This window comes from Narcine bancroftii, chromosome 12 (genome assembly GCF_036971445.1).
Source record: "Narcine bancroftii isolate sNarBan1 chromosome 12, sNarBan1.hap1, whole genome shotgun sequence".
NCBI lineage: Eukaryota > Metazoa > Chordata > Chondrichthyes > Torpediniformes > Narcinidae > Narcine > Narcine bancroftii.
The window spans coordinates 8,996,400-9,018,557 of NC_091480.1; the positions used below are offsets into that span (position 1 = coordinate 8,996,400).

The 22,158-nt window shown below is 44.3% G+C and overlaps 2 protein-coding genes across 6 annotated transcripts in view; one reads left to right on the forward strand and one right to left on the reverse strand.

The window, feature by feature from the left end:
* The window catches only part of LOC138746421 (cytochrome P450 2K1-like), a 34,457-nt gene extending 21,697 nt beyond the window's left edge, over positions 1-12,760 (forward strand). For all 3 annotated transcript variants that reach the window (XM_069904589.1, XM_069904588.1, XM_069904590.1), the window contains 3 exons: positions 6,007-6,194; positions 7,359-7,500; positions 9,813-12,760. In XM_069904589.1, coding sequence (XP_069760690.1) covers positions 6,007-6,194; positions 7,359-7,500; positions 9,813-10,054 — 572 coding nt within the window. In that variant the 3' untranslated portion in view covers positions 10,055-12,760. The remainder of the gene's footprint in view (positions 1-6,006; positions 6,195-7,358; positions 7,501-9,812) is intronic.
* tekt4 (tektin 4) overlaps positions 1-21,719 on the reverse strand; it is a 30,427-nt gene extending 8,708 nt beyond the window's left edge. The window contains exons 1-6 of one of the 3 annotated variants that reach the window (XM_069904592.1): positions 21,026-21,719; positions 19,083-19,153; positions 17,560-17,703; positions 15,346-15,568; positions 14,379-14,533; positions 11,498-11,860 (exon numbers count right to left, since the gene is read on the reverse strand). In XM_069904592.1, the coding sequence (XP_069760693.1) occupies positions 11,722-11,860; positions 14,379-14,533; positions 15,346-15,568; positions 17,560-17,703; positions 19,083-19,153; positions 21,026-21,562 (1,269 nt within the window). In that variant the 5' untranslated portion in view covers positions 21,563-21,719 and the 3' untranslated portion in view covers positions 11,498-11,721. Of the gene's footprint in view, positions 1-11,497; positions 11,861-12,495; positions 12,959-14,378; positions 14,534-15,345; positions 15,569-17,559; positions 17,704-19,082; positions 19,154-21,025 lie in introns of those variants that run through there. The other 2 variants (XM_069904591.1, XM_069904593.1) reach the window with 2 other exon arrangements.
* Between the last annotated feature and the right edge of the window lie 439 nt (positions 21,720-22,158).

Below are 22,158 nucleotides of genomic sequence, written 5' to 3' on the forward strand. Positions count from 1 at the left end.
TGCTGCCATCAGGAAAGAAGTCTCGGTGCCACAAGACTCGCACCCACCTGTTCAGGAACAGCTCCTCCCCCTCCTTCATCAGACTCCTCAACAACAAACTCCATCAAGGACTCATTTAAGGATTTGTACTTTGCACATTCTTCATCATTGAATATTTATTTATGATTTCAGTTTATTTGCATTTCTTTCTTGTTCTAGTTCTCTCTTTTGAATTTATTTCTGTTCTTGAGTGCAGTTTGTATTGCACTATCAATAAGTAGAAATTCTGCCTGGCCCACAGGAAAAAGAATCTCAAGGTTGTATGTGATGTTCTTGGACATGTGACATTAGAAATCAAGGACTTTTAAGTTGCAGGGAAGAGTTTGAGTGGAGAACAAAATTAAAGTCTGCATTTGGATGGCATTTTCATTCCTCCTCTGATCTCTGACTGGGATCCAACGCTGTTCCAATGAAGCCTAAGGTATTCCAGCTTCTCATTAGCCATATTACAGGCTTCAGGATGTCCCAGTGAATTCTACAGATTCCCAAGAACAATTTGTGTCAGAACTAACCTCCTGTTCAAGGACTTCAATTGGAATCAGTAATGATTTATATCTCTGTAGATGTTGCCTGACCTCATTTTCTGTCTGGGTACCCTTGAACCAGATGGCATTAACTTCTGTTTCCATTAGAACTCATCCCCATCTTTTCCTATATCTTCTTTCCTCCAGCTCTCTCTCTCTCTCTTTTACCTTCTGAATCCTTTCCCCCAGCTCTGCATTTACAGAGCCAATCCCTCCCTCCCTGTGGTGAAACCACTATTGTCCCGGTCTATCTGGAGGCAGTGGCAAGACATATTCGAGACTACTGGAGAAAGGTCAGGATGCAGTAGATGGCCTGCAGTGTTCTGTGTGTGTCTCACTGTGCCCTCTTAGCGTTCCATGATGCATTGCTGAGAATCGCCTTTCTGCCCGTTGAACCAGTGGTTTCTTCTGCACAGTCCGCCGAATCCAGGCTTCTCATGCTAGGTAGACAAGCCCTGAGTGATGTGGGTCAATGGCAGTTTTTGCGGTGGGCTCACAAGCCTCCCCACCCATTGTTGGGCATCCTCATCTGCCTTTGCAGCTATTGGGAGATATCTCCTCATCCGCCTGCTCCACCGTTGGGATGATCACCCGTATCAACACTACAGCTTACCATCTGCAGGCCCTCAGCCTCGTTGAGCAATTCCATCGACAACTGAAGGCAGCATTAACAGCAGCTAGTGATGCATCCATGTGGAGTGAATGTTTGCCCCTGGCTCTTGGAGTGTGTACAGCTGTTAAGGGAGATCTTGGATGTTCACCAACAGAGCTCGTATATGGCTCTACGTTAACCTTGCCAAGTGAGTTTATGAATCCGAGTCCAAGCACAACACTCATAGATCCGTTCAGTTATGTTGATCATCTTGAGGGAAAACATGAGATTACTCCAACCTACTCCTACACGGTAGGTGTCACCTGCAGTGTATGTGCCGAATGATTTACAACGCTGTACTCATGTATTCCTTCAACATGATGCTGTTCGGAAGGGAGTCACGAGATGGAGTAGTGGCCGGTGGGGTAAAACCAGCCCTTTCCAGAAAAAAGAAAAAAAAGTCAAGAAAAGACAAAGCTTAACAAATATAAAGTATAAGAAATAGAAGATAAAGTTGCAGAGAAGAGAAAGAAGATGGCACCCAAGAAGGAAAAAGTAAAAACAACGGGGAAAAAGGAAGAAAAATCACCAGAAAAGAAAGAAGGCCTTACCTGCACAAAGGAACAGGGAGCCGTGGTGGAGAAGAGCGCCCGATCTCCGAGGTTGGTGCCGGCCCCGCGCAGTCACGAACCCCCGACCAGTGTACTGCAAAAATGGCTCTCTGAGCCAAACAAAAGTGCACAACTGCGCATGCGTGAGGAGTCATGCATGCTCAGTGCGCATTCAAAGGTAAAAAGAAACACTGACGGGAGAGGGGCTCAGGCCGAGGAGTGGGCAAACACGCCGCAACCAGCTGAGGGACGCCTGACACCAGCTGGAAGGTGAGGAAGGTGGCAGGAGAGGGAGTGAGGAACCAGGCAAGGAAGAAAGTCGATGGGGTGAACGGCAAGAGGAGCAGTAGCAGGAGGCCCGACAGATGAGCAGCCCAGGAGGGGAGGATCAACAACAAGAGGCCCAGCAAGAAGAGGCCCAACAAAGTGATACAAGCAACTCATCAGGAGAATCAGAAGAGACACAGATTCAGAGAAGAGAAGAAGAAGACACAAACACAGGTACAGACACAGAAGAAGAGGAAGAAGAAGAACAAGATCTTCACAGAGAAATAAAAGGTAAAATTGATGGACAGAATACAGATAAAGTTTTTTTTGAAGAACAAATGAGATCACTAAAAGAATGGTCATCATTAGAATTTAGTGCAATTAAAAGGAAAATAAAAAGAATAGAAGATAAAATGCAAAGTTTAGAACTTGCATTTTAGGTCATGACAGAAATAGGGAAAAGAGTAGAGAATGTGGAAGAGCGGGAAATGGCTGTAGAAATGGAAGTAAACGACTTAAGAGGAAAATTGGAAGAAAGTGACAAAAAATTAAAGAGACACAAGAGTTGTTATCTCAGAAAATTGATATGTTGGAAAATTATAGTAGGTGAAACAACATAAAAATAGAGGGCCTGAAGGAAGATGAAGAAGGTACAGACATGAAGGAATTTATAAAAGGATGGATCCCGAAGGTCCTGGTAACAACAGAAATGCAGGAAGAAATGGAAATAGAAAGGGCACACAGAACATTAGCTCCGAAACCACAGACACATCAAAAACCAAGATCCATCTTAGTAAAATTTTTGAGATATATGACAAGAGAAAATATACTGGAGCGGGCAAGGAATAAGGTTAGAGAAGATAATAAACCATTGGAATACAAGGGTCAAAAATATTTTTTTACCCAGACATAAGTTTTGAACTCTTAAAGAGGAGGAAAGAGTTTAATACAGCAAAATCGATTCTATGGAAAAAAGGTTATAAATTCATGTCAAGACATCCAGCCGTGCTTAAAATATTTATACCCGGGGATCACAACAGACTGTTCTCGGATCTGGAGGAAGCACAAGAATTCGCAGAGTGTTGGCAGGATAGAAGGAGAGATGAAGAGATGTAATGAGAATGAAGAACAGTGATAAAGTATATAAAGATGTAAAACAATGTATATGTAAAGAACTAAAGAGGGAAAAGAGAGGGGAAGGAAGGAAGTAAGGAGGGGGAAGGAGAGCTTTGTTAATATGTGTAAAAATAAAAGTGTTTTCTGGGGGGTTTGGGGGGGGAGAGAATAACCGTCACTACGATATCAGTTGACACTTGCGAGCAGGTTCGCAATCCAAATGGAAAGGGGAGTTGTGGTTGCCTGGCAAGGGATAAGGGGCAACTCAGAGAGGGGAGGGGGGCATTTGGGGTTAAGGTAATATTGGGTGTGGGAATTGTTGGAGTATTTAATGTTTTAAATGTGTTGTCATACATTGAGTTTAAAAAGGGAAAACTGAGAGATGAAAATGGGAAAAGGGGGATGGAGATGGTGAAGAAGTGGAAAAGAGGTTTAAGATGACTATAAACATTAATAGAATACATAACCAAATTAAAAAGAAGAGGCTATTAAATTTACTGAGAAATGAAAAAATAGATATTGCATTTGTGCAAGAAATGCATCTAACTGAAGTGGAACATAACAAATTAAAGAGAGACTGGGTAGGATACGTAGCGGCAGCATCCTATAATTCAAAAGCTAAAGGTGTAGCCATATTAGTTAACAATAAACACAAGGTTACGCATGATACAGTATAATTGGTTACACAGGTTATATATTGCTCCTCAAAAATTAAAAGAATGGGATCCAACATTATCAGATAGATGTTTTCGCTGTAAGAAGGAAACGGGAACAACAGTACATACAGTTTGGGCATGTGAGAAAGTGAATAAGTTTTGGGAAGATCTCAATCAGATATTTTAAAAAATCACAAAAAACAACATAGCAAAAAATCCAGAGATCTTTCTTTTAAGTAACATAAGAAGTAATGAATTAGGCCTCAAATTGGATAAAGCGCAAAAAAGATTCATTATAATAGCCTTAGCAGTAGCAAAAAAGTGTATAATGTCAACTTGGAAAAACGAAGAGAGCCTGAGAATACAGCAATGGTACATGGAAATGAATAAATGTATTCCATTGGAAAAAATAACATATAATTTAAAAATTAAAGTCACATTATTTGAACAAATTTGGGAACCATACATGGAACACAACAGAGAGAGCTTGCCTCAGACCTCCACCCCCCAAAATGATAAGAAGACAAAACGACTTATTTCAGTTTAAAAACAGATGACGCATTTTTCCTGTTTATTTTTCATTGTGTGAAGACATTGTTTTATGGTTTTATTGTATATGTGGAATATTTATTGGTTTTGAAGGGGGGAGGGAGGGTAGGTGGGGAAAAAAAGGGAGAAAATGCCACTATGTATATTTAATGAGAAACATTTGTATATATTTTGGTTGATATGATTCAGTGTGGAAAAAAAAACTATTTTAAAAAAACATGATGCTATTCGCAAACCACTTCAGCCCATTTACGATGGTTTTATGATGCCACCCAGAAGACTTTTGCGATCGACAAGAATGGAAAAGCTGGGACAGTTTCCATCGTCGGGTTGAAGTCGACATATTGTCGATGGTCCACATTCTGAGTCCGAGGTCCAGACGCACCCTTGCCAGTCGGACAGTGTATCGCTTGTCTTACACTATCATACGAGGTCGGGCTGAACTGACAGCCCTCCGAACTGTTATGTAGCGTGATGTTCCAGTCACCTAATACAACATGGCAGCACCAAGGCCAACCCTTGCAAGACCTCCTTGTCGCTGTTTATTTTGACGCATTGGCTACCCCTGCCATAGGCGCTATTTTGCATAGATACATTCCTGTTCAGGTTCACCTGTGTGGCAGTGAGACAATAAAAAATCAGAGGGAGTCTAGCTGGGTAGTGTTTGGGGAGATGAAGAATGCCAAGTTGTGTCTCGTGAACAAAATAAAGAAAGTCAACTTCACGCTGTGCTGAAAGAAACAGGTGAGTGTATTCTTTATTTGTTTTATGCTGTGGTAAATCAAGGCTGTTACAGCTCAAGGGTTCAGGCCTGAAATGTCAGTATTATATCTTTACCTCCTATTGACTCCTACTGAGTTCCTCCAGCATTTCTGTGCATTTACTAGACTTTTGTGCATCACCCCAGTATTTTCCTATTTTGTTTCAGATTTCCTGCATCTGCAGTGTCAAGCTTCTCTGATGTTTATTTCACCTAACTCCCTCTTTCTCTACCCCCTCTCAGCATGCATTTCCACCACTTGTGTTATTCAATGCCTTGTGTTCTTCACAGACCTCTTGCTTGTTCTTAAAAACTCAGCTGGTCAAACAGTGTAACGGGTATGTTGAAGGGATTGAGCCTGAAACATTAGTTCTTTTATCTTTGTTACATAAAGGACACTGTTTGACCTACTGAGTTTCTCCAGTGTACTGTTTTATCTTCAACCACGGTGTCTGCAGACTTTCGTGTTTTACTTCTCGTTTGTTCTCGCGATTACTCACCCTTCTTTAATTTTTAGTTTGTAAATCTAAGATAAAGCGCAGTAAAGGCCTTTATGGCCCATGAGCCTGTGCTGCACCGAAATGCTCGCCGATTTCGGAGGGTGGGAAAGCACTGGGCCGCCTGGAGGAAGCCCATGCGGTCACGGGCAGAATGTAAAACCTTACGGATGGCGGTGAACCCGGATCACTGGCGCTGTGCTGACCACTACACTAACCATGCCACCCTCTGCAACATAAATTCATTTTGATGAGACAGAAAAGCTATTTCTCTCCCCACAGACGCAGCCCAGCCTGCTGAGTATCTCCACCCATTCCTGTTTTTATTTCCCATTTCCAACATTTACAGGTTTTTTTTTCCTTGCAATAGAAAAATGACGTGTTATTTTCTTCAGGAAACGTTCAGAGGGAAATTGATAGAGTGATTGGAGCAGAGAGAGCACCCCAAATGGTAGACCGAAAGAGAATGCCATATACTGATGCAGTGTTGCATGAGGTCCAGAGGTTTGCGAACATCATCCCGATGAATATTGCTCATGCAACGACCAAGGATACTTACTTCAGAGAATTTTTCATTCCAAAGGTAATGGCTTCAAAGTGTGATTTGTAGTGTTGCTATCAGTCCTAGTTGAGCAACATTCCCAGTACAGTTCAGGTGGAAGATCCATAATTAATTGAACTTTGAATGTATTCACCACCTCTTCTCTCCCTCCTTCCCTGCCATTATCTACATTCATCACCTTCCCACCTGATATCATCTGTTCAAAATCGCTCCCTTACCTGGTTCCACCAGCACGTCTCTAATCTCCCCACCATCCCCCACCAGGCTTTGCTGACTTTATTAATGTTTCACCTATCACCTACCGCCTTCTGCCACGAAACTCCCCCTTCCTCTGCCAATCATCTGGTTCCACCTATCACCTACCACCTTCTGCCACGAAACTCCCCCTTCCTCTGCCAATCATCTGGTTCCACCTACCGCCTTCTGCCATGACACTCCCCCTTCCCATCTTGCCAATCATCTGGTTCTACCTATTATTTACCAGCCTCTGCTTTGACACTCCCCACCACCATCGTCTGTTTCAGTGGTTCTCAACCTTTTTTATTCCACTCCCATACCACCTTAAGTAATCCTTCCTAACCTCAGATCACCTATGGGATCTTATGAATAAGTGGTGACTTAAGTTGGTATGTGAATGGAAAAAAGGTTGAGAACCACTGATCTAATTCCACACACCTACCACCCTCTTTCTCGACACTCTCTCTCTCTCTCTCCCCATCGTCTGGTTCCATATATCACCCACCACCCTCTGCCTCGACACTCCCCCTTCCCTCCCCATCATCTGGTTGGTTCCACCCATCACCCACCAGCCACTGCCTTGACAGCATTCTTCACCCGTCATCTTGTCCCACTTGCACCTACCACCCTCTGTCTCACTCCCGCCTTTGAAGTACTGGCCACCCTCCCTCTCTACTCAGTCCCAATGCAGGGTTTTAATGTCAGGTGCTCCAGTTTTCTCCCACGTTCCAATGATGTTCAGGGACAGTAAAATGATTGGTCATGTGGTTGTAATTGACCTCATGGGTCGCAAGGGCCAATTAACATGCTATATCTCTAAATTAAAGAAAAATTAAAATTAATAATGCAGTGCTTCTCCAAATGTAATGCAATAATGTTTCTTCATCCTCCAGGAAGACGCTTACAAACTACTTGACTGCGGTGTTTCCTTTTGTTTTTGTTTTGAAGGGAATGCAGGTGATTCCCCTGCTATCTTCTGTTCTCCAAGATAAATCTCAATGGGAAACACCAAATGACTTCAACCCCTCCCACTTCCTGGATGCTGAGGGGAGGTTTGTGAAGAGAGGTGCCTTCATGCCTTTCTCTGCAGGTATATCAACTCAATTGGAATAATTTAATCAGCCCACCTTTTGTAATGCTGTCATTTCTCAAAATGCATTGGGCCAAACTTTGCTAAGTCTTGCCGGTGGTTGTTTCGAATTTGTGAAGGACAACAAGAGAATCCCCGGAACCTGGGCCCGAGATGAATGTGCTGGAGGAACTCAGCAGGTCACACAGCATCCGCAGGGAGTAGAAGGCAGTCGCTGTTAAGAGCCTGTGCCTGTCTTCAGGAGTGCCAAAAATCAGGAAGACACCCGATATTAAACATTCAGCATTCAGAAGGGCTCAGGCCCCTAATGTCAACAGCCTTCTACCTCCTGTGTGACCTGCTGAGTTTCTCCACCACTTTTGTGGACTGCATTTGTGCATTTATTATCTCTTTTTAATTTAATGTTTTTTTCATGAAGTCCCTGTTCAGCTGCAGCAATAAGAATTTTAAGAGCATGACAATAATAGTTGGCAACGCTATTACAGCGCCGATGACCCAGGCTCGAATCCAGTGCTGTCTGTAAGGAGTTTGTACATTCTCCCCATGTCTGATTGGATTTCCTCTGGGTTCTACGGTTTCCTCCCACATTCCAAAGGCATGCGGGATTAGCAGGTTAATTGGTCACTTGGGGGTATGTGGACAGCGTGGGCTCATCGGCTGGAAGGGCCTATTACCCAGGGGTGCAGTGATGCTGGACCTCACCGGAGACCCACATTGGGCACCTCTGAGGGACGCTCTGACACCTCCTTGTCATCGTTTTTGGAGAGTGCCGGCACCCGCTATTACCGTCCTGTATCTCTAAATTAATTTAAAAAACATTATCATTTCTCCATGAAACCACCTGGGTAACCAACAGCAACGCCAAAATTCAACAAGCTGCAGTCACCCATCCATCTTCCTGAACAGCTTGTGTTGGGTTAAACATCACAGGGCCAGTCAGGTGGTTGCATAGGGAAAAAGTATTTTTTTAATCAAGTTGGTTTAATGTTTTTTCTCATCCCTTTACATGTTTTTTAATGTCTCTAAATGATTTTGAAATGCCCTTGCCGCAGAACGTTAGAGTGTTTCACAGAAACACTACCTAGAGTGCAGGTCAAAGTAAAAATCCTCTCAAGCAACCAGCAAAAAGACACGGAAAATAATTAGGGAAAAATGGCAAAGTTTTAAATCGGCAACCCCTAGCGGTTAGATTGCCAATCATGCAACACGCAAGGTCAAGGAACCGGCAAATTCACTTAACCGGCATCTGCTATTCCCCATAGGTGCCGAATACTGGGGGTTTTACTGTAATTTTCAGCTTTTTTACGTATTATCTGTGGCTGGGGCAGAGAATTAAAGATCTTGGAACCCTCTGGGACAGCGGTTCTCAACCTTTTTCTTTCCCACTCACATCCCCCTTTAAGTAATCCCTCTGCCATCGATGCTCTGTGATGAAAATCACTGATCTGGACCCAATTGTTTCTGAAATATTTGGCTTGAGAAAAATTGTCACTGGCCCATGTCCTTTGGAGTTCTGAAACCGTGCACACAACGAGTCTATTAGGGACAATTAAAACGGTGGTTTTCAAACTTTCTCTTTCCACCCACATCCCTCTGTAAGCAATCCCTTACTAATCACAGAGCACCGCTGGCAGCGGGATTACTTAAAGTGGGAAGAGAAAGGTTGAGAACCATCAGGAGGAGACTCTCCTTTGCATCTTTGCCTTGATCTCCAAAATAGCCCCTCAACATCAGTATAATGAATTTTCTTCTTGTACTTCCAGAATCAATAGAGAAAATAGAACATAGGACTGGACCACAGGCTTTTTGGCCAACATGTCTGCACTGAACATGATGCGCATGTCAAATTCAATCTCTTCTTTTTGCACAAGATCCCAATCCCTCGATTCCCTGGATTTTTCTGTGTATATCTAGAAGCCCCTTAAATGCTACAATAGTCCTGGCTTCCATTAATACTCCTGGTAACCCACTCCAGGCACTCTCTGTGTAGCAAACTTTCCCCACACATTTCCTTTAACCCTTTGGACTCTGTGTCCCGATTTTCAGGGACTACCAACAAGCACATACACTCTGTGTCACCATTTTCCAGGACTGGTTTTATACCCAGTCACCAACTGGTTCATACTAGTGTTCGTACTGTAGTTTACCCATGTCAGAAACTTTCTCCCCTCAACTAAATTTATCACTGACTCAAAATTTTTAAATCTATATGATCATTTTTACTTTACAGAGCAAAGTTTGCACAATTAATTTATCTGGAGTTCAGTGTATTGGTAACTCTGTGTGAATTTATTTTCTTCTGTATTTTAAAGGTCGGCGGGTGTGCATCGGGGAAAGCTTAGCCAAGATGGAGCTGTTTCTCTTTTTTACAATTTTGATGCAGAGATTTTCCTTTCACGCTCTGCCAGAAACTTTCCTGGATCTCACGCCTTCTGTCGGCCTTACCTTGTGCCCAAAGCCACACTCAGTGTGTGCTGCACTCCGTGGGGAGAAGGGCAGACGGGTGGCAGGAACTGGAGATGAACCTCCTGAAGTCACGGGAAGAAACCCTTGAAGCATTCAGCTTTAAACTTTCTATGAACCCTTTGACTTATTAATGATAAAAGTGTGATTAATGAAATTGACCAAACTTCAGAGATGGAGGATGGTGTTATTAAATTCTCAGGTATGTTCCCTGGGTCCTTGTTTTAGCAATGGTAGTGATGAGAATCTTGGGAGAATTCAGAGTGGATGGAGACTCGATGGGTCAATGGCCTCCTCTGGGTGTTGATGTCATGAAGTCCTCCAACCTGCTGAGGCACTGCAGTGTTGAACGAGAAAGTCTGCAGAAGCTGTGATTGTACTTTAACAATCAAAGGCGCTGGAGGAACAGTCATGCAGTGTTCTTTATGACAAGAGTACATAAGCAACATTTCGGGCCCAAGCCCTTGGTCAAGGGATAAAATGGTGGGGGGAGGAGCACAGGCCCACAGTGCCTCTGTTTGCCATTTCTGATGTAAAAACTTCACAAAGTTCTTACCTACTCACAGCCTCTCAACCTGAAGCCGAGTTTTGCAGCTGGTCACTCTCTTTAAAACCATGTTGTCCTTGCAGCAGGAAAGCAAGCTCTTGACTTCCACCCAGCTTGTCTCTGCTGACCAAGCAAGCCCCGTTGCCCCGCATTTGAGGCACATCCTTCTAAACCACGGGTTCTCAAACTTTTTCTTTCCCCCTCATATAGCACCTTAAGTAATCTCTTACTAACCACAGAGTACCGAGAGCATCCTCTGCCAAGGGATTACTTAAGGTGGTATATGAGTGAAAAAAAGGGTTGAGAACACTGCTCTAAACATTTCATATCCATGTACCTGTCTTAAAATTTCCTGCAGCCAGACACTTTGTGAAATGCATGCCCCTCAGATCCCTTCTAAATCTTTCACATTAAATCCATGGCCTCTTGGTTTAGACTCACCTATCCTGGGAAAAAGACTGTGACCATTCACTTTATCACTGGCCTTCATGATTTTGGAAGGTCATTGCCCACTCAGTGTCCAGGGAAAACCAATCCCAATCTAGTCTGAATCTCCATATAACTCAAATCCTGGTGACATCATTGTGGATCTTTTCTGCACCCTTTAATATCTTCATGACATCCTTCCTATAATTGGGCAGCAGTTAGCATGGTGGCTAGTGCCACACTATTGCAGCGCAGCAACCTGGATTCAAATCTGCCACTGTCTGTAAGGAGTTTGTACGCTCTCCCCCGTGTCTCCGGGGGCTTCCTCCAAGCACTCCGTTTCCTTCCCAACCTTCAGAACGGGTTATTTGGGCAGAAGGGCCTGTAACCCTGCTGTGTGTCTAAATTTATATTTAAACCAGAACTTGACACAAGAGACCGTACAAGAGGGCAGAATGTATGCTTTTTAAAATTTGATCTGTATTTTGTTTAACTCTTGCGTGGGTCAAATCCACTTCACCAAACCATTGTCATTGTCCATGGCCGCCTCATGGGCAAAGCTACATCATGTCTACGTTTATTAGAAGATATTGATTGTTCATTTGTCTATTGATAAATTGTTTCCATTTGTTAGTCTATGTTACATTTAATGCACATTTATTGGGTTTGTATATAACTCACTTGCTGTGATAGGTTCATTTTGGGAAGAGAATCAACACATCCTTTGTGCAGCACAGCGGTGCCTCATCGTGAAAATGATCCTGGATCAGATGTGACCTCAGGTGCTATCTATGTGGAGTTTTCAGGCTCTCCATTACCGCGTGGGTTTCCCCCGGTTGCTCTGGCTTCCTTTCACATCCCAAAGACATGGGGGGGTGGGGGGATAACAAGATGACTTCATCTAAAGGCAAATGCTGAGCAGGTCTGGCAGAGAGAAGGGAAGAAGGGGAGGGGAGGGGAAGAAGTACAGTAATGGGCGGCCAATCATTTCAATTCCCCATCCCATTCCATTGTCCATGATTTCATGTACTACCAGAATGAGACCACCGGAAAATTGGAGAAACAACACCTCCTATTCCATCTGGGGACCCTCCTGTCGAATGGCATTAACAGTGACTTTGCCGGTACTCATTGGCCCATCCCCCATCTTTCCCTATGTCCCTCTCTCTCTCTCTCACTTCCCTTTTCCCTCTATCTCCTTTCACTGAGCCAAAAACAACCCCCCCTCCATCACTTCTGACCTCCTCTCTCCTGTCCTATCCACGTCCAATTAACATCTTTCGTCTGTTGCTCTGTACTTCTCCCCTTCCTCCTTCTCCCCGCCTTTTAATTCAAGTGCCTGCCTCCGTTTTACTCACACCTTGAAGAAGGGCTCAGACCTGAAACGTTAGTTATACACCTTTACCTCCCGTGGACGCTGCGAGTCCGGCCAGGTTCCTCCAGCATTTCTGTGTTTTTACTACAATCACAGCATCTGCAGACTCTGGTGTTTTCCTACTTATTCGATCAGTAATGCTAAATATGAAGTGATGCCAAGTGTAAAACACTGACAGTAAATATTAGATTAAATCTTTCCTGTTTATTGAGTCACAATTCTGGAAAATTTTACTGAGATTATGTAGAAATCGCATTCTGTTTTACATATTGTTACTAGGAGTAAGTAATTTTAGTTCACAAGCTAAAGGAACACATTTGTAAATGCCCAATATGTATTAAATCACCAGTGTACTGACCAGTTTCTGCATCCATGGAATATCTGAATATGATCCATTATAACTAACAACAAGGGTTCACTTTTCTTTTGCTCATTGATACCCAGCTAATCTGACAACAGTGGGGTATCGTTCACGGTGCTTCAGACATTTTTCACTGTCAATAAATATACTGTTTGCCTTTATTGCAATTTCCTGCTCGAGAGTCATCCGTGTGATCTCCATGTTCTGGAGTGAAAGCTGGGCTTCCTTGAGCTTCTCCTGCAGGAGGGCAATGGACTCTGTGATTTCTCCCACCTCACATACCAAGCTATAGAAATCAGGAAAGAAAGGGAGCGGACTGTAAGAAATTGAGTGGCATCACTTGCTGGAAGAGAAGTAGCAGTGTTAAAGTGGACCTGAGGTTGCTCCAAAGCAAGCACGAATACAGCTACAAAAACAAACTCTCAATCATTTTGCGAAGCATGGGAACTCCGTTGCAGCAAGAAGCAGAGACACGAGCTGCTAACTTACTACAAAGGAGACTAACTCATGGCTTACAATGTCACTTAATTTATAGATTCTAATCTCTAGTTTCTGGAGCATTCGAATAGATTGCTCCATACAAGTACATATTCCTTACAATTCTCTCGGGATTCGTCAGTTAGTCTCACACCACTCTACTAAATAAGGTGCTTCCTATCAGCTCCCAGGCTGATAACAAGAGAGGGATGCAGCCCAAAAATGTAGCCCCTCTTTCTCCTTCCAGTCACCATTTTTAAACTTTTTACCACTTTAAACATATTTTTATTATATTCTAAAATCTTCGTGACATCAAGTTGGAGGTTGACACAACAGTAGTGTCTGCAACAACGATGAGCCACACATCAAAGAGGTTAACAAAAATCTCGTAAAATGGAGTGAGAGGAACAACCTGAGTCTCCATGTGGACAAGATGAAGGAGATATAATCGTGGACTTCAGGAGGGCCAGGAATGACCACCCTTCACTACACATCAACAACTCTGTAGTAGAAAGAATGGAGAGAACCAAGTTCCTTGGCATCCTCTTAACTAGTGACTTATCGTAGACACTCAACATCTCCTCACTCATCAGAAAGGTGCAACAGCACTTCCTGAGAAGACTGAAGGGGGCAAGGCTACCGGCCACCATCATGGCAATCTTCTATAGGAGCTCTCTCAAGAACGTCCTGTACCGTCTGGTACAGTTGCTGCAGAGCAATGGACAATCCACAGGATCATAAGAGTGACCAGAGGATTACTGGAATCTCTCTCTCCCCCAACTCCCATCGATGTAATCTACTGGGATCGCTGTCTGAAGAGGGCATGCAAAATAGTTGAAGACTCCTTCCACCCTGCACACAGCATAATTCAGCTGCTCCCGTTGGAAGAGATACAGAAGTATCAAAGTCGGCATCACCAGGCTGAGGAACAACTTCTTCCTACAGACAATGAAATGCTGAACAACCAAAGGAACTCCTCACTCTAAATAAATTTATTTATTTATTTGTATAGATGAAATACTTGTCCTGCATATGTATTATTTGTCTGTATGTGTGTTATGTCTGGTTGTGTGTCTGCATGTTTTCCACCGAGAACCGGAGAATGCTGTTTGGTCAGGTTGTCCCTGTAAAATCAGATGGCCATAAACTTGACTTGACTTGAATGACATAAAAAGGGCCACCTCACTGATCACCACTTCCCAAAACGTTCAAACAGGTGGGGTACTTACTTCATCTGAGCAGGGTCTCTGGTTAGCTCCACATTCGGCCTGTAGGTCCGTTCATACAGTCTAGTTTGAGCCACTTTGAGAGGAGCTTCCTTGTCCTTTATGGCCTTTTTTAGATTGGTGATGTTTCTCTCCTGAGCTGAAATTTGTTCCAGTATCTGCTCAAGGCCAATATAAGATAGAGAACATTAATGAATAGCCTTTACAAAGTTTAAGTAAATCTGTCACATTATAACTCATTCAGTAATAAGGGTTCTTTTGCAAGCAGTCTAGCAGGTTAGATCTAACACTCAGAGAACATAGAATATTAAGGCACGGCACAGGCCCTTCAGCCCATGATGTTTGGTTGACCTATGCCATAATAATCATACAGTGCTACAAAGTATAACAATTAAAGAGTTACAATGAAAAGAGAGGTCGATTGTTACTAAGCAAGGGCAGTGCAAGAGCACAGTTGTGGGGTTCATTCAGGAGCCTGATGGCTGTGGGGAAGAGACTGTCTTTAAGCCTGTTGGTCCACACTCTTGAGTCTTCTCTCCAATGACAAGAGGGAGAAGAAAATGTGTTTGGGGTGTAATGAGTACTTCAGTATGTTGTCTCAGGAAGGCAGACAACGGGAAGTGTAGATGGAGTTCATGAATGGTAATCACTCACTTGTTTATCTGACTGTAGTCTCCCTAAATCTTTGGGGGAGAGGATACTCCACTAATTTTCCAATTAGCATCCCTTTGGACCACAAGATATGGGGTGAGCGAGCAAACTTCTTACAGACAGCGTCAGATTTGAACCTGGGTCTCTGGCGCAGTAACATCATTGGGTAAACTGCTATGTTAACCGTGATGCCCATGTACTTAAGAACAAGGTGCAAAACAAAAAGCTTTTGTCTATTGGTAGACATGACAATTGGGTTCTATTCATTTAGTTCCATATTTAGCAGGATTCAAGAAAAATGATTGATCAGCGACTTGACCTTTCTCAGATGATGGTCCAACTTGGCCTTTGCATCAAAGAACTCTTCTAGGCGCTTGCTAAAGGCAGCGTTAACCCTGTCATACTGCTCGCGCAGATCTTCAGAAGTCTCCTGCAGTACGTTGTCAGCCAGAGAACGAAGGTTGATGGAATTCATGCGCTCCTGTTCAGCTTTATAGATGTTACAGTGGGTTGCCTGGGCCCAAGACTCAGGAGTGGAAGAACTGAGTGAGTAAAAAGAAATAGTGGCATCAAAATTCGGTGGGAAGGACTGCGCGCGGCTACTATTCCTTTTTCCAAGCTGCACACATTTGAACCCTAAAGTGGGGGCAGACAAGAGCCCTTTCACTTGAATGTCAAATTCAAGTTCAACTTCCATCATCACGTGTGCTGAGTGAGAGAGTTTGTATTGCGAGCAATCCAGCTCGTCAACCCATGCATAGTGTGGCAGTAAGATTACAGCATAGAGTGCAGGGTTTCAGAATCAAGTAAAGAGTGTTATTTTACCAGTGAGATTCAGTGAGGAAAAAAAGAAACCCTGCTGTGGGGGGAGTGGAGAAGTTGTCCCCTTTCTGATGAGATGCCTTGCTTTTATCAAGAAATGCATTGGTATTACCTCTGGTGGTTGAGATCAGCCATTCTCAATGGGGGCACTACTGTTCACCTGGGGGGAAACAGCACATCTAAGTACAAACCTGATGTATTACAATAAAAATTTTAATGTTTTTTTATGTAGTCTGTCGGGGATCAGGATAGAAAAACCCCAAACCTGGCTGCTTCACAGTGAAGGGGGCCTATAAACTTTGAACATTCCTGGAGGGCAGCCATAGCTGGTCAAGTCAAAGTGACAAGTTGTGTAACAGCACCATCCGGTGGCGAATATAACAACACTCATATTTGAGACACCAGATGGTGGATATGTCTCCATTGACGTATCGAGGGTATGCCAGCTAGAGCACAACATGCCCTGGGCGCCACTTGTCCTCGCCTCATCCGCCCAATATCTAAGTCCCTAGCCCAACACAGATTCTCCATCTGGATTATGCTCGGCAGAAGAGAATCTTGTGCAATATTACATGTTTTGTACTATCACATGACAATAAATGATCTTGAATTTTGAACATATTGCTTTCCTGAAAGAATTGAGATGTTATAGGTTCTGATATCAGCCAACATGGCTTGTCCATGACTTAGGGGTTGATTAGAATCACTTGATTACATTCAGGAGGGATTAAGCATCTTTATTTATGTGTATCCAGAAATTACAATCACAGGGAAAAAGTTCAGTAAAGTATGTAGGGATGATGCTTTCCCAGACTGAGGTGTTTAAGACCAAGTGTCACAGTCTCAAAATGAGTTTAGCTGTTCAGGACGGAGATAAGGAGAAATGTTTTAATCCAGAGGATGGTGGGTTTTTTTAAATCCTCTACCTGAGAGCAATGTGGTGGCTCGATCACGGAGTCTATTCAAGACTGGAATTGTTAGATGTAGAACACAAACATACTGGAGAAAGTCAGTAGGTCACTCAACGCCCCTAGACTGTAAAAGACGTTTCAGGCCTGGGCCCTCCGTGCTGAAAAACAGGCAGATGTCTGAATTTAAAAAGTTGGGGGGAGGGGGAAGAGGAAGGAACCCAGAATGATGAGTAAGACATGATATTGCTAGATGTTAGGACTTCAATTGAAACAAAACGAATGGGGTTCATGTGGGAAGTGGTGCCGTGATGAAAGGTCTACAGTGGTAAGAGGCCAAGTTAATTGTATCTTGTTCAGCCCAGAATGCTGTCAAGACAAGGAAAGGAATTAGTTTTAAGTGAGAATGAAGCCAGAGGAACTCAATGGGACAAAGAGTATCCAGGGAAGGAGAATTTAGGTGGAAACCCTCTTTCACAATTAAGCAGTTGGGGGGGGGGGGGAGAGGGGAGAAGGAGGGGCCAATAGGTGATAGGTGGATTGAGGAGGGTCGAAGGTCACCCTTCACCCTTCCTTGGTCTAACTGTTGATCCCTCCTCCTAAACATTGCTCATCTTCCCTCCCCTCTCAGACCTGAAGCAGGGTCTTGTCTTGAAAGACTGCTGCCTGGCCTTCTGAGATCCTCCGGAGGTTCGTTTTTTTTTTGCTCTAATTCCAGCATCAGCCTATTATTTGAAGTGTTCCATTCGGATTAAACTTTATTGGACATTTGAAGATCCCTTTACTTCTAAAATTTGCCTTACTTGTCCTCGAACTTGGAAGAGTTTGGATGGAATTGAATGTTGGTGCTCTGGTTATTAAGACCACCAGCCTTGACATCAATTTTGTAGGCTTCGTATTTGTCAGACCAGTCCATCTCCAAGAGTTCTTTTGCATCTCTGTTCTTCCTAAAAGACACCAATATTTAGATGAAAGGTTACGTTCGACAAATAAAGGTCGTAAGAAAAAGTTGGCAGAAACCATCATGATGAAAAATCTCAGAAAGAAATGAAAATTTTACTTCAAGCCACAGTGTCTTTTTGCAACTTTGTCACTAAGTTAGGCTTGGGGTGAGCTCGTGATAAAGGACAGTGAAGTACCACAGAATGTTCCATATTCAACTAAATTTCATTTGCGAGTGGTCCAGCAAGTACAGCAATAACAACACAGTATAGAGTTCAGTTAGAAGAGCAAAAAGGTTCTATTTTACAGTCCAAGGTCCATTCAGGAGTCTGACAATGGCGGGAATTAAGCTACCCTTGAATCTGGCAGTGAATTCACTTGCATGAATATATAAACCTTAAAACATTTTACTTTATTTTCAGTAAAATCCTTTGAATCAAACATTTAACCATTGCTGTATCTGCAGATTCCTGCCCCTCCATGGAGCCGCCTGATAAACCAATAACATAATAGATAATTAAACCTCACCCCACCCCCAGTTTACAGATAAAGCCTCTGACCAGGGTGACTCTTACTAAGCAGAGATTGCTTAAGGTGGTATATGAGTGGAAAGAAAAAGTTTGAAAACTCTTGTTTTAATCGTACCTCATTGACTCGTTATGTGCACGATTTCAGAACTCCAAAGGAAATGGACCAATGACAATTTTTCTCAAGCCAAATATTTCAGTAACAATTGGGTCTAGAGCAGTGATTCTCAACCTTACCTTCCCACCCACATCCCACCTTAAGCAATCCCTTACTAATCACAGAGCACCGATGGCAGAGGGATTACTTAAAGTGGATGTGAGTGGAAAGAAAAAGGTTGAGAACCACTGGTGTTTTCTTTTCCTGTCCTGTGCATTGGCACTTCTATATCAGACAGGGATGCAGCCAGACAGAATGGTCTCCACAGGAAACCTGTGCAGGTCTTAGGTGACATATACAAATCTCCTCAAGATCCTCACAAAGTGAGCCTTCTTCATGGTTACATCATTCAATGTATTTACGCACAGATCGATAGATTTTTGAATATTAAGTGAATTAATAGTTTTTTGATGACTAAATGGAGCTGAGTCCACAGCCACATCAACCATGATATTATTGAATGGTAGAGCAGGTTCGATGGGCCAAATGTCTTGTCCTCATGTTCTCTTGCATATCATCTAAAAAAGTGATCTAAAATGTGTTAGGGTATTAATCCAATAATGAAAACATTTATGACCAAAGTCTCAAGCAATCAGAGTTTGGCTGTAAATGTAAATAATTTGAAATTGAAGTTGTCATTTGAGAACAGTGAACGACAAATATATTTATGACATCTCATCTGGAACACCAATTTGCTTACCTTAACTGAGTTACGACCTGATCCAAGGTTCTCTTCAGAACACCTTGTACATTCTGAATCAGATCAACCTCCTAGAATGAAGAACACAAATCAGATTACTTCAGTAATGCGGTGAGACAAGAGCATCTGTAGACACGGTGATTGGAGCTGGCCAACGATTTCAATTCCACTCTGGCAGGGACCTCCCAGTGGCCAATCATTTCAATCCCACGCCGTCATGTCTGTCCATGGCCTTGTGCACTGCCAAACCCGAGGCCAACTGGAGGAGCAACGCCCAATATTCTGTCTGGGTGCTCACCATCCAGATGGCATTAATATCCATTTCTCCAGTCTTTGCTAGACCACTTCCCGTTCTTCCCCTATCCCTCCGTCTCCTTTCCTCCAGATCTCCACCCCTTACCTCTCCATTCAGGGCTATCCCCTCCCCTATCACTTACCAACCTTATTTCTCATGTCCTCCCACTCATAACCTGTGGGCCTCTTCCCCTTTCCCCACCATTTTTTGGCTCATACTTGATAAAGGGCTCAGGCCTGAAAGAATGGTTATGTATTTTTTAAAAATCTTTGCATCCTAACAAAAACTGTGTGACCTGCTGAGTTTCTCCAGCATTAATGTGTAAACGACTTCAGTAATGTGATTCAGAGTATTCCATTTATAAGCAAACTCTAAATATAACAATAGTGGCTGAAAAGAAATGTTATTGCGATTACATGGAAAGTTGGTAATTAAGTAGAAGACACCGTGAAATGTAAAATTGTATACCTTTAGAAAAAATTATATATAGTTTAAGAAATCGAGTTGAAAATTTTTATAGCATTGCAAAACCATAGCTGGATTTTATGAATAGGTTACCATCCACCTCTTCCACCCCTCTCAATTAGAAATTAATAATAATAACCAATGAACATTATTGTATATGTAGTATTAGGTGTTCTTTTTTCTTACTGGGGGGGGGGGGGGGTTGGGGAGAACATTTAAAAGTTCTTTTTTTTGTATCACTAAGCTTGATTTTTCTTTTTGTTTGTCTTGATACAAGTGATAAATCTTTTTTTTAAAAGAGTAAGCAGACTCTATCCCCAGAGACCCCCACCCCCTTCTTCTCTCTGCTGTCATCAGGAAGGAAGAGCAGAAGTCGAAACCCCAGCGGTACATAAACACCTTCTTCCCCTCAGCCATCAGATTTCGCAATGGACAATGAAGCAAAGACACTACCTCACACGATTCTCTTCCTCTTTATTATTTCTTTAAAATAATGCATTTAAGGAAATGTAATTTGTAGCTATTTTTGCATATGTCATACAGAATAACTCATTTTGTGATACGTGTTCGTGACAATAAATTCTGATTCTGAACCTCTTCTGCACCCTCTCCAAAGCCTCCTCGTCCTCCCTGCAACGCAGCCACACAGTGGGTCATTTAAATGTGGACCCCCAGTAGGGGAACGGGCCATTTCGACCCCCCAAGCCCGTGCCGCCCAATTTACACCCCCTTAACCAGTGCGCTTTGAACGGTGGGAGGAAACCAGAGTCGCCCCCCCCCCCCCCCCCAGTGGGAACCCATTCTGCAACTGGATCAAGACTTTTGGGCTCGTCGCCCTGACCGATGAAGGCAAATATGGGAGAGAGAGCCTGACCCACCCACCTACCCGCCCCCTCTCCTCTCCCCAGCCGCCCCCTCTCCTCTCCCCAGCCGCCCCCTCTCCTCTCCCCAGCCGCCCCCTCTCCTCTCCCCAGCCGCCCCCTCTCCTCTCCCCAGCCGCCCCCTCTCCTCTCCCCAGCCGCCCCCTCTCCTCTCCCCAGCCGCCCCCTCTCCTCTCCCCAGCCGCCCCCTCTCCTCTCCCCAGCCGCCCCCTCTCCTCTCCCCAGCCGCCCCCTCTCCTCTCCCCAGCCGCCCCCTCTCCTCTCCCCAGCCGCCCCCTCTCCTCTCCCCAGCCGCCCCCCACCTTGAGTAGCTCGCCTTCCACGGCATCCAGGACCAGGTCAGGTCCTTGCCTCCTGTCCCGGTTCTGCAGGTTGTCGGTGGAGATGAAGATGGCAGTCTCGTTGGCGTCCAGGGCCACCTCCAGGCGCCTCTGTCGCTCCAGGAGCAACTCGGTCTCGGCCAGGAGGTCCTCAATTTCCCTCTGGAGCTCCGACTTCCAGAAGAAGATGTCTTGCAGCCTCTCGCCCAGCTTCTTGGTGGAGTTGGCCTGGGTCCCGAGTGTCAACTTTGCCCGCTCCACCATCAGAGCCGAGGACTCGTGGCGCGTGTTTCCCGCGCTGTCTCGGTCGGCGAGCGAGCGGCAGAGCTTGGAGACATTGTTCTGCATCCATTCCTCGGGGATGTATTTGGCCGTGCGGAATCCAGCCGTGGCCAGACCTGAGGAGGAGTGCAGTCCTGTGTTCTTGACCACGCAGTAGGGTTTGCAGGGCTGCTGCTCCTCCTCGGGGAGGCACCGGGCGACCTGAGGGTGGCTCACCAAAACCTCAGCGGCAGACATGGTCTCCGAGCCTTTCCCCCCTCTGAAATGTTATCAACGCATCAATATATTGACGTGCCCCGAGCGGGGTTCGAACCCGCGCCTCCAGGAGCCCTCAGTCTTGCGAGTCGCGCCGCTTCTCTCCCAACTTTGCTTCCATGGGGTTTGTTGTGCCCGTTGCTAGGGTACGCACCAGCGTTGCCATGGGGACGAGCACGTTGCAACACCAGGCTCAAAGGCTTCTTCCGCCGTCGGGGACCAGCCACGACGAGGAGTCCGCGGGGACCAGCCACGACGAGGAGGCGGAGAGGAGTCCGCGGGGACCATTTATCTTTGCGGAGAATGGCTGTGGCCTTAAAATGCAAGGGCGGCCAAAACAAGGTCAAAGAGAGGTAGATAGAAAGTGGGACAGAGAATCATTGGGAAGACAGAAGGAGACCATTCAGCCCATCCTGACAGTGCCAGTTGAAAACCGGGTTCCCTAGTCTGGTCGGGGGAGTATCAGAGCCAACTTCCCAAGAATGACCAAAGGATCTGCTCACACTATCCATCTCCTCTTCACAAAACAATGCTTATTTATTTATTTGTTTGTATGTATGTGTGAATACTAATGGTGC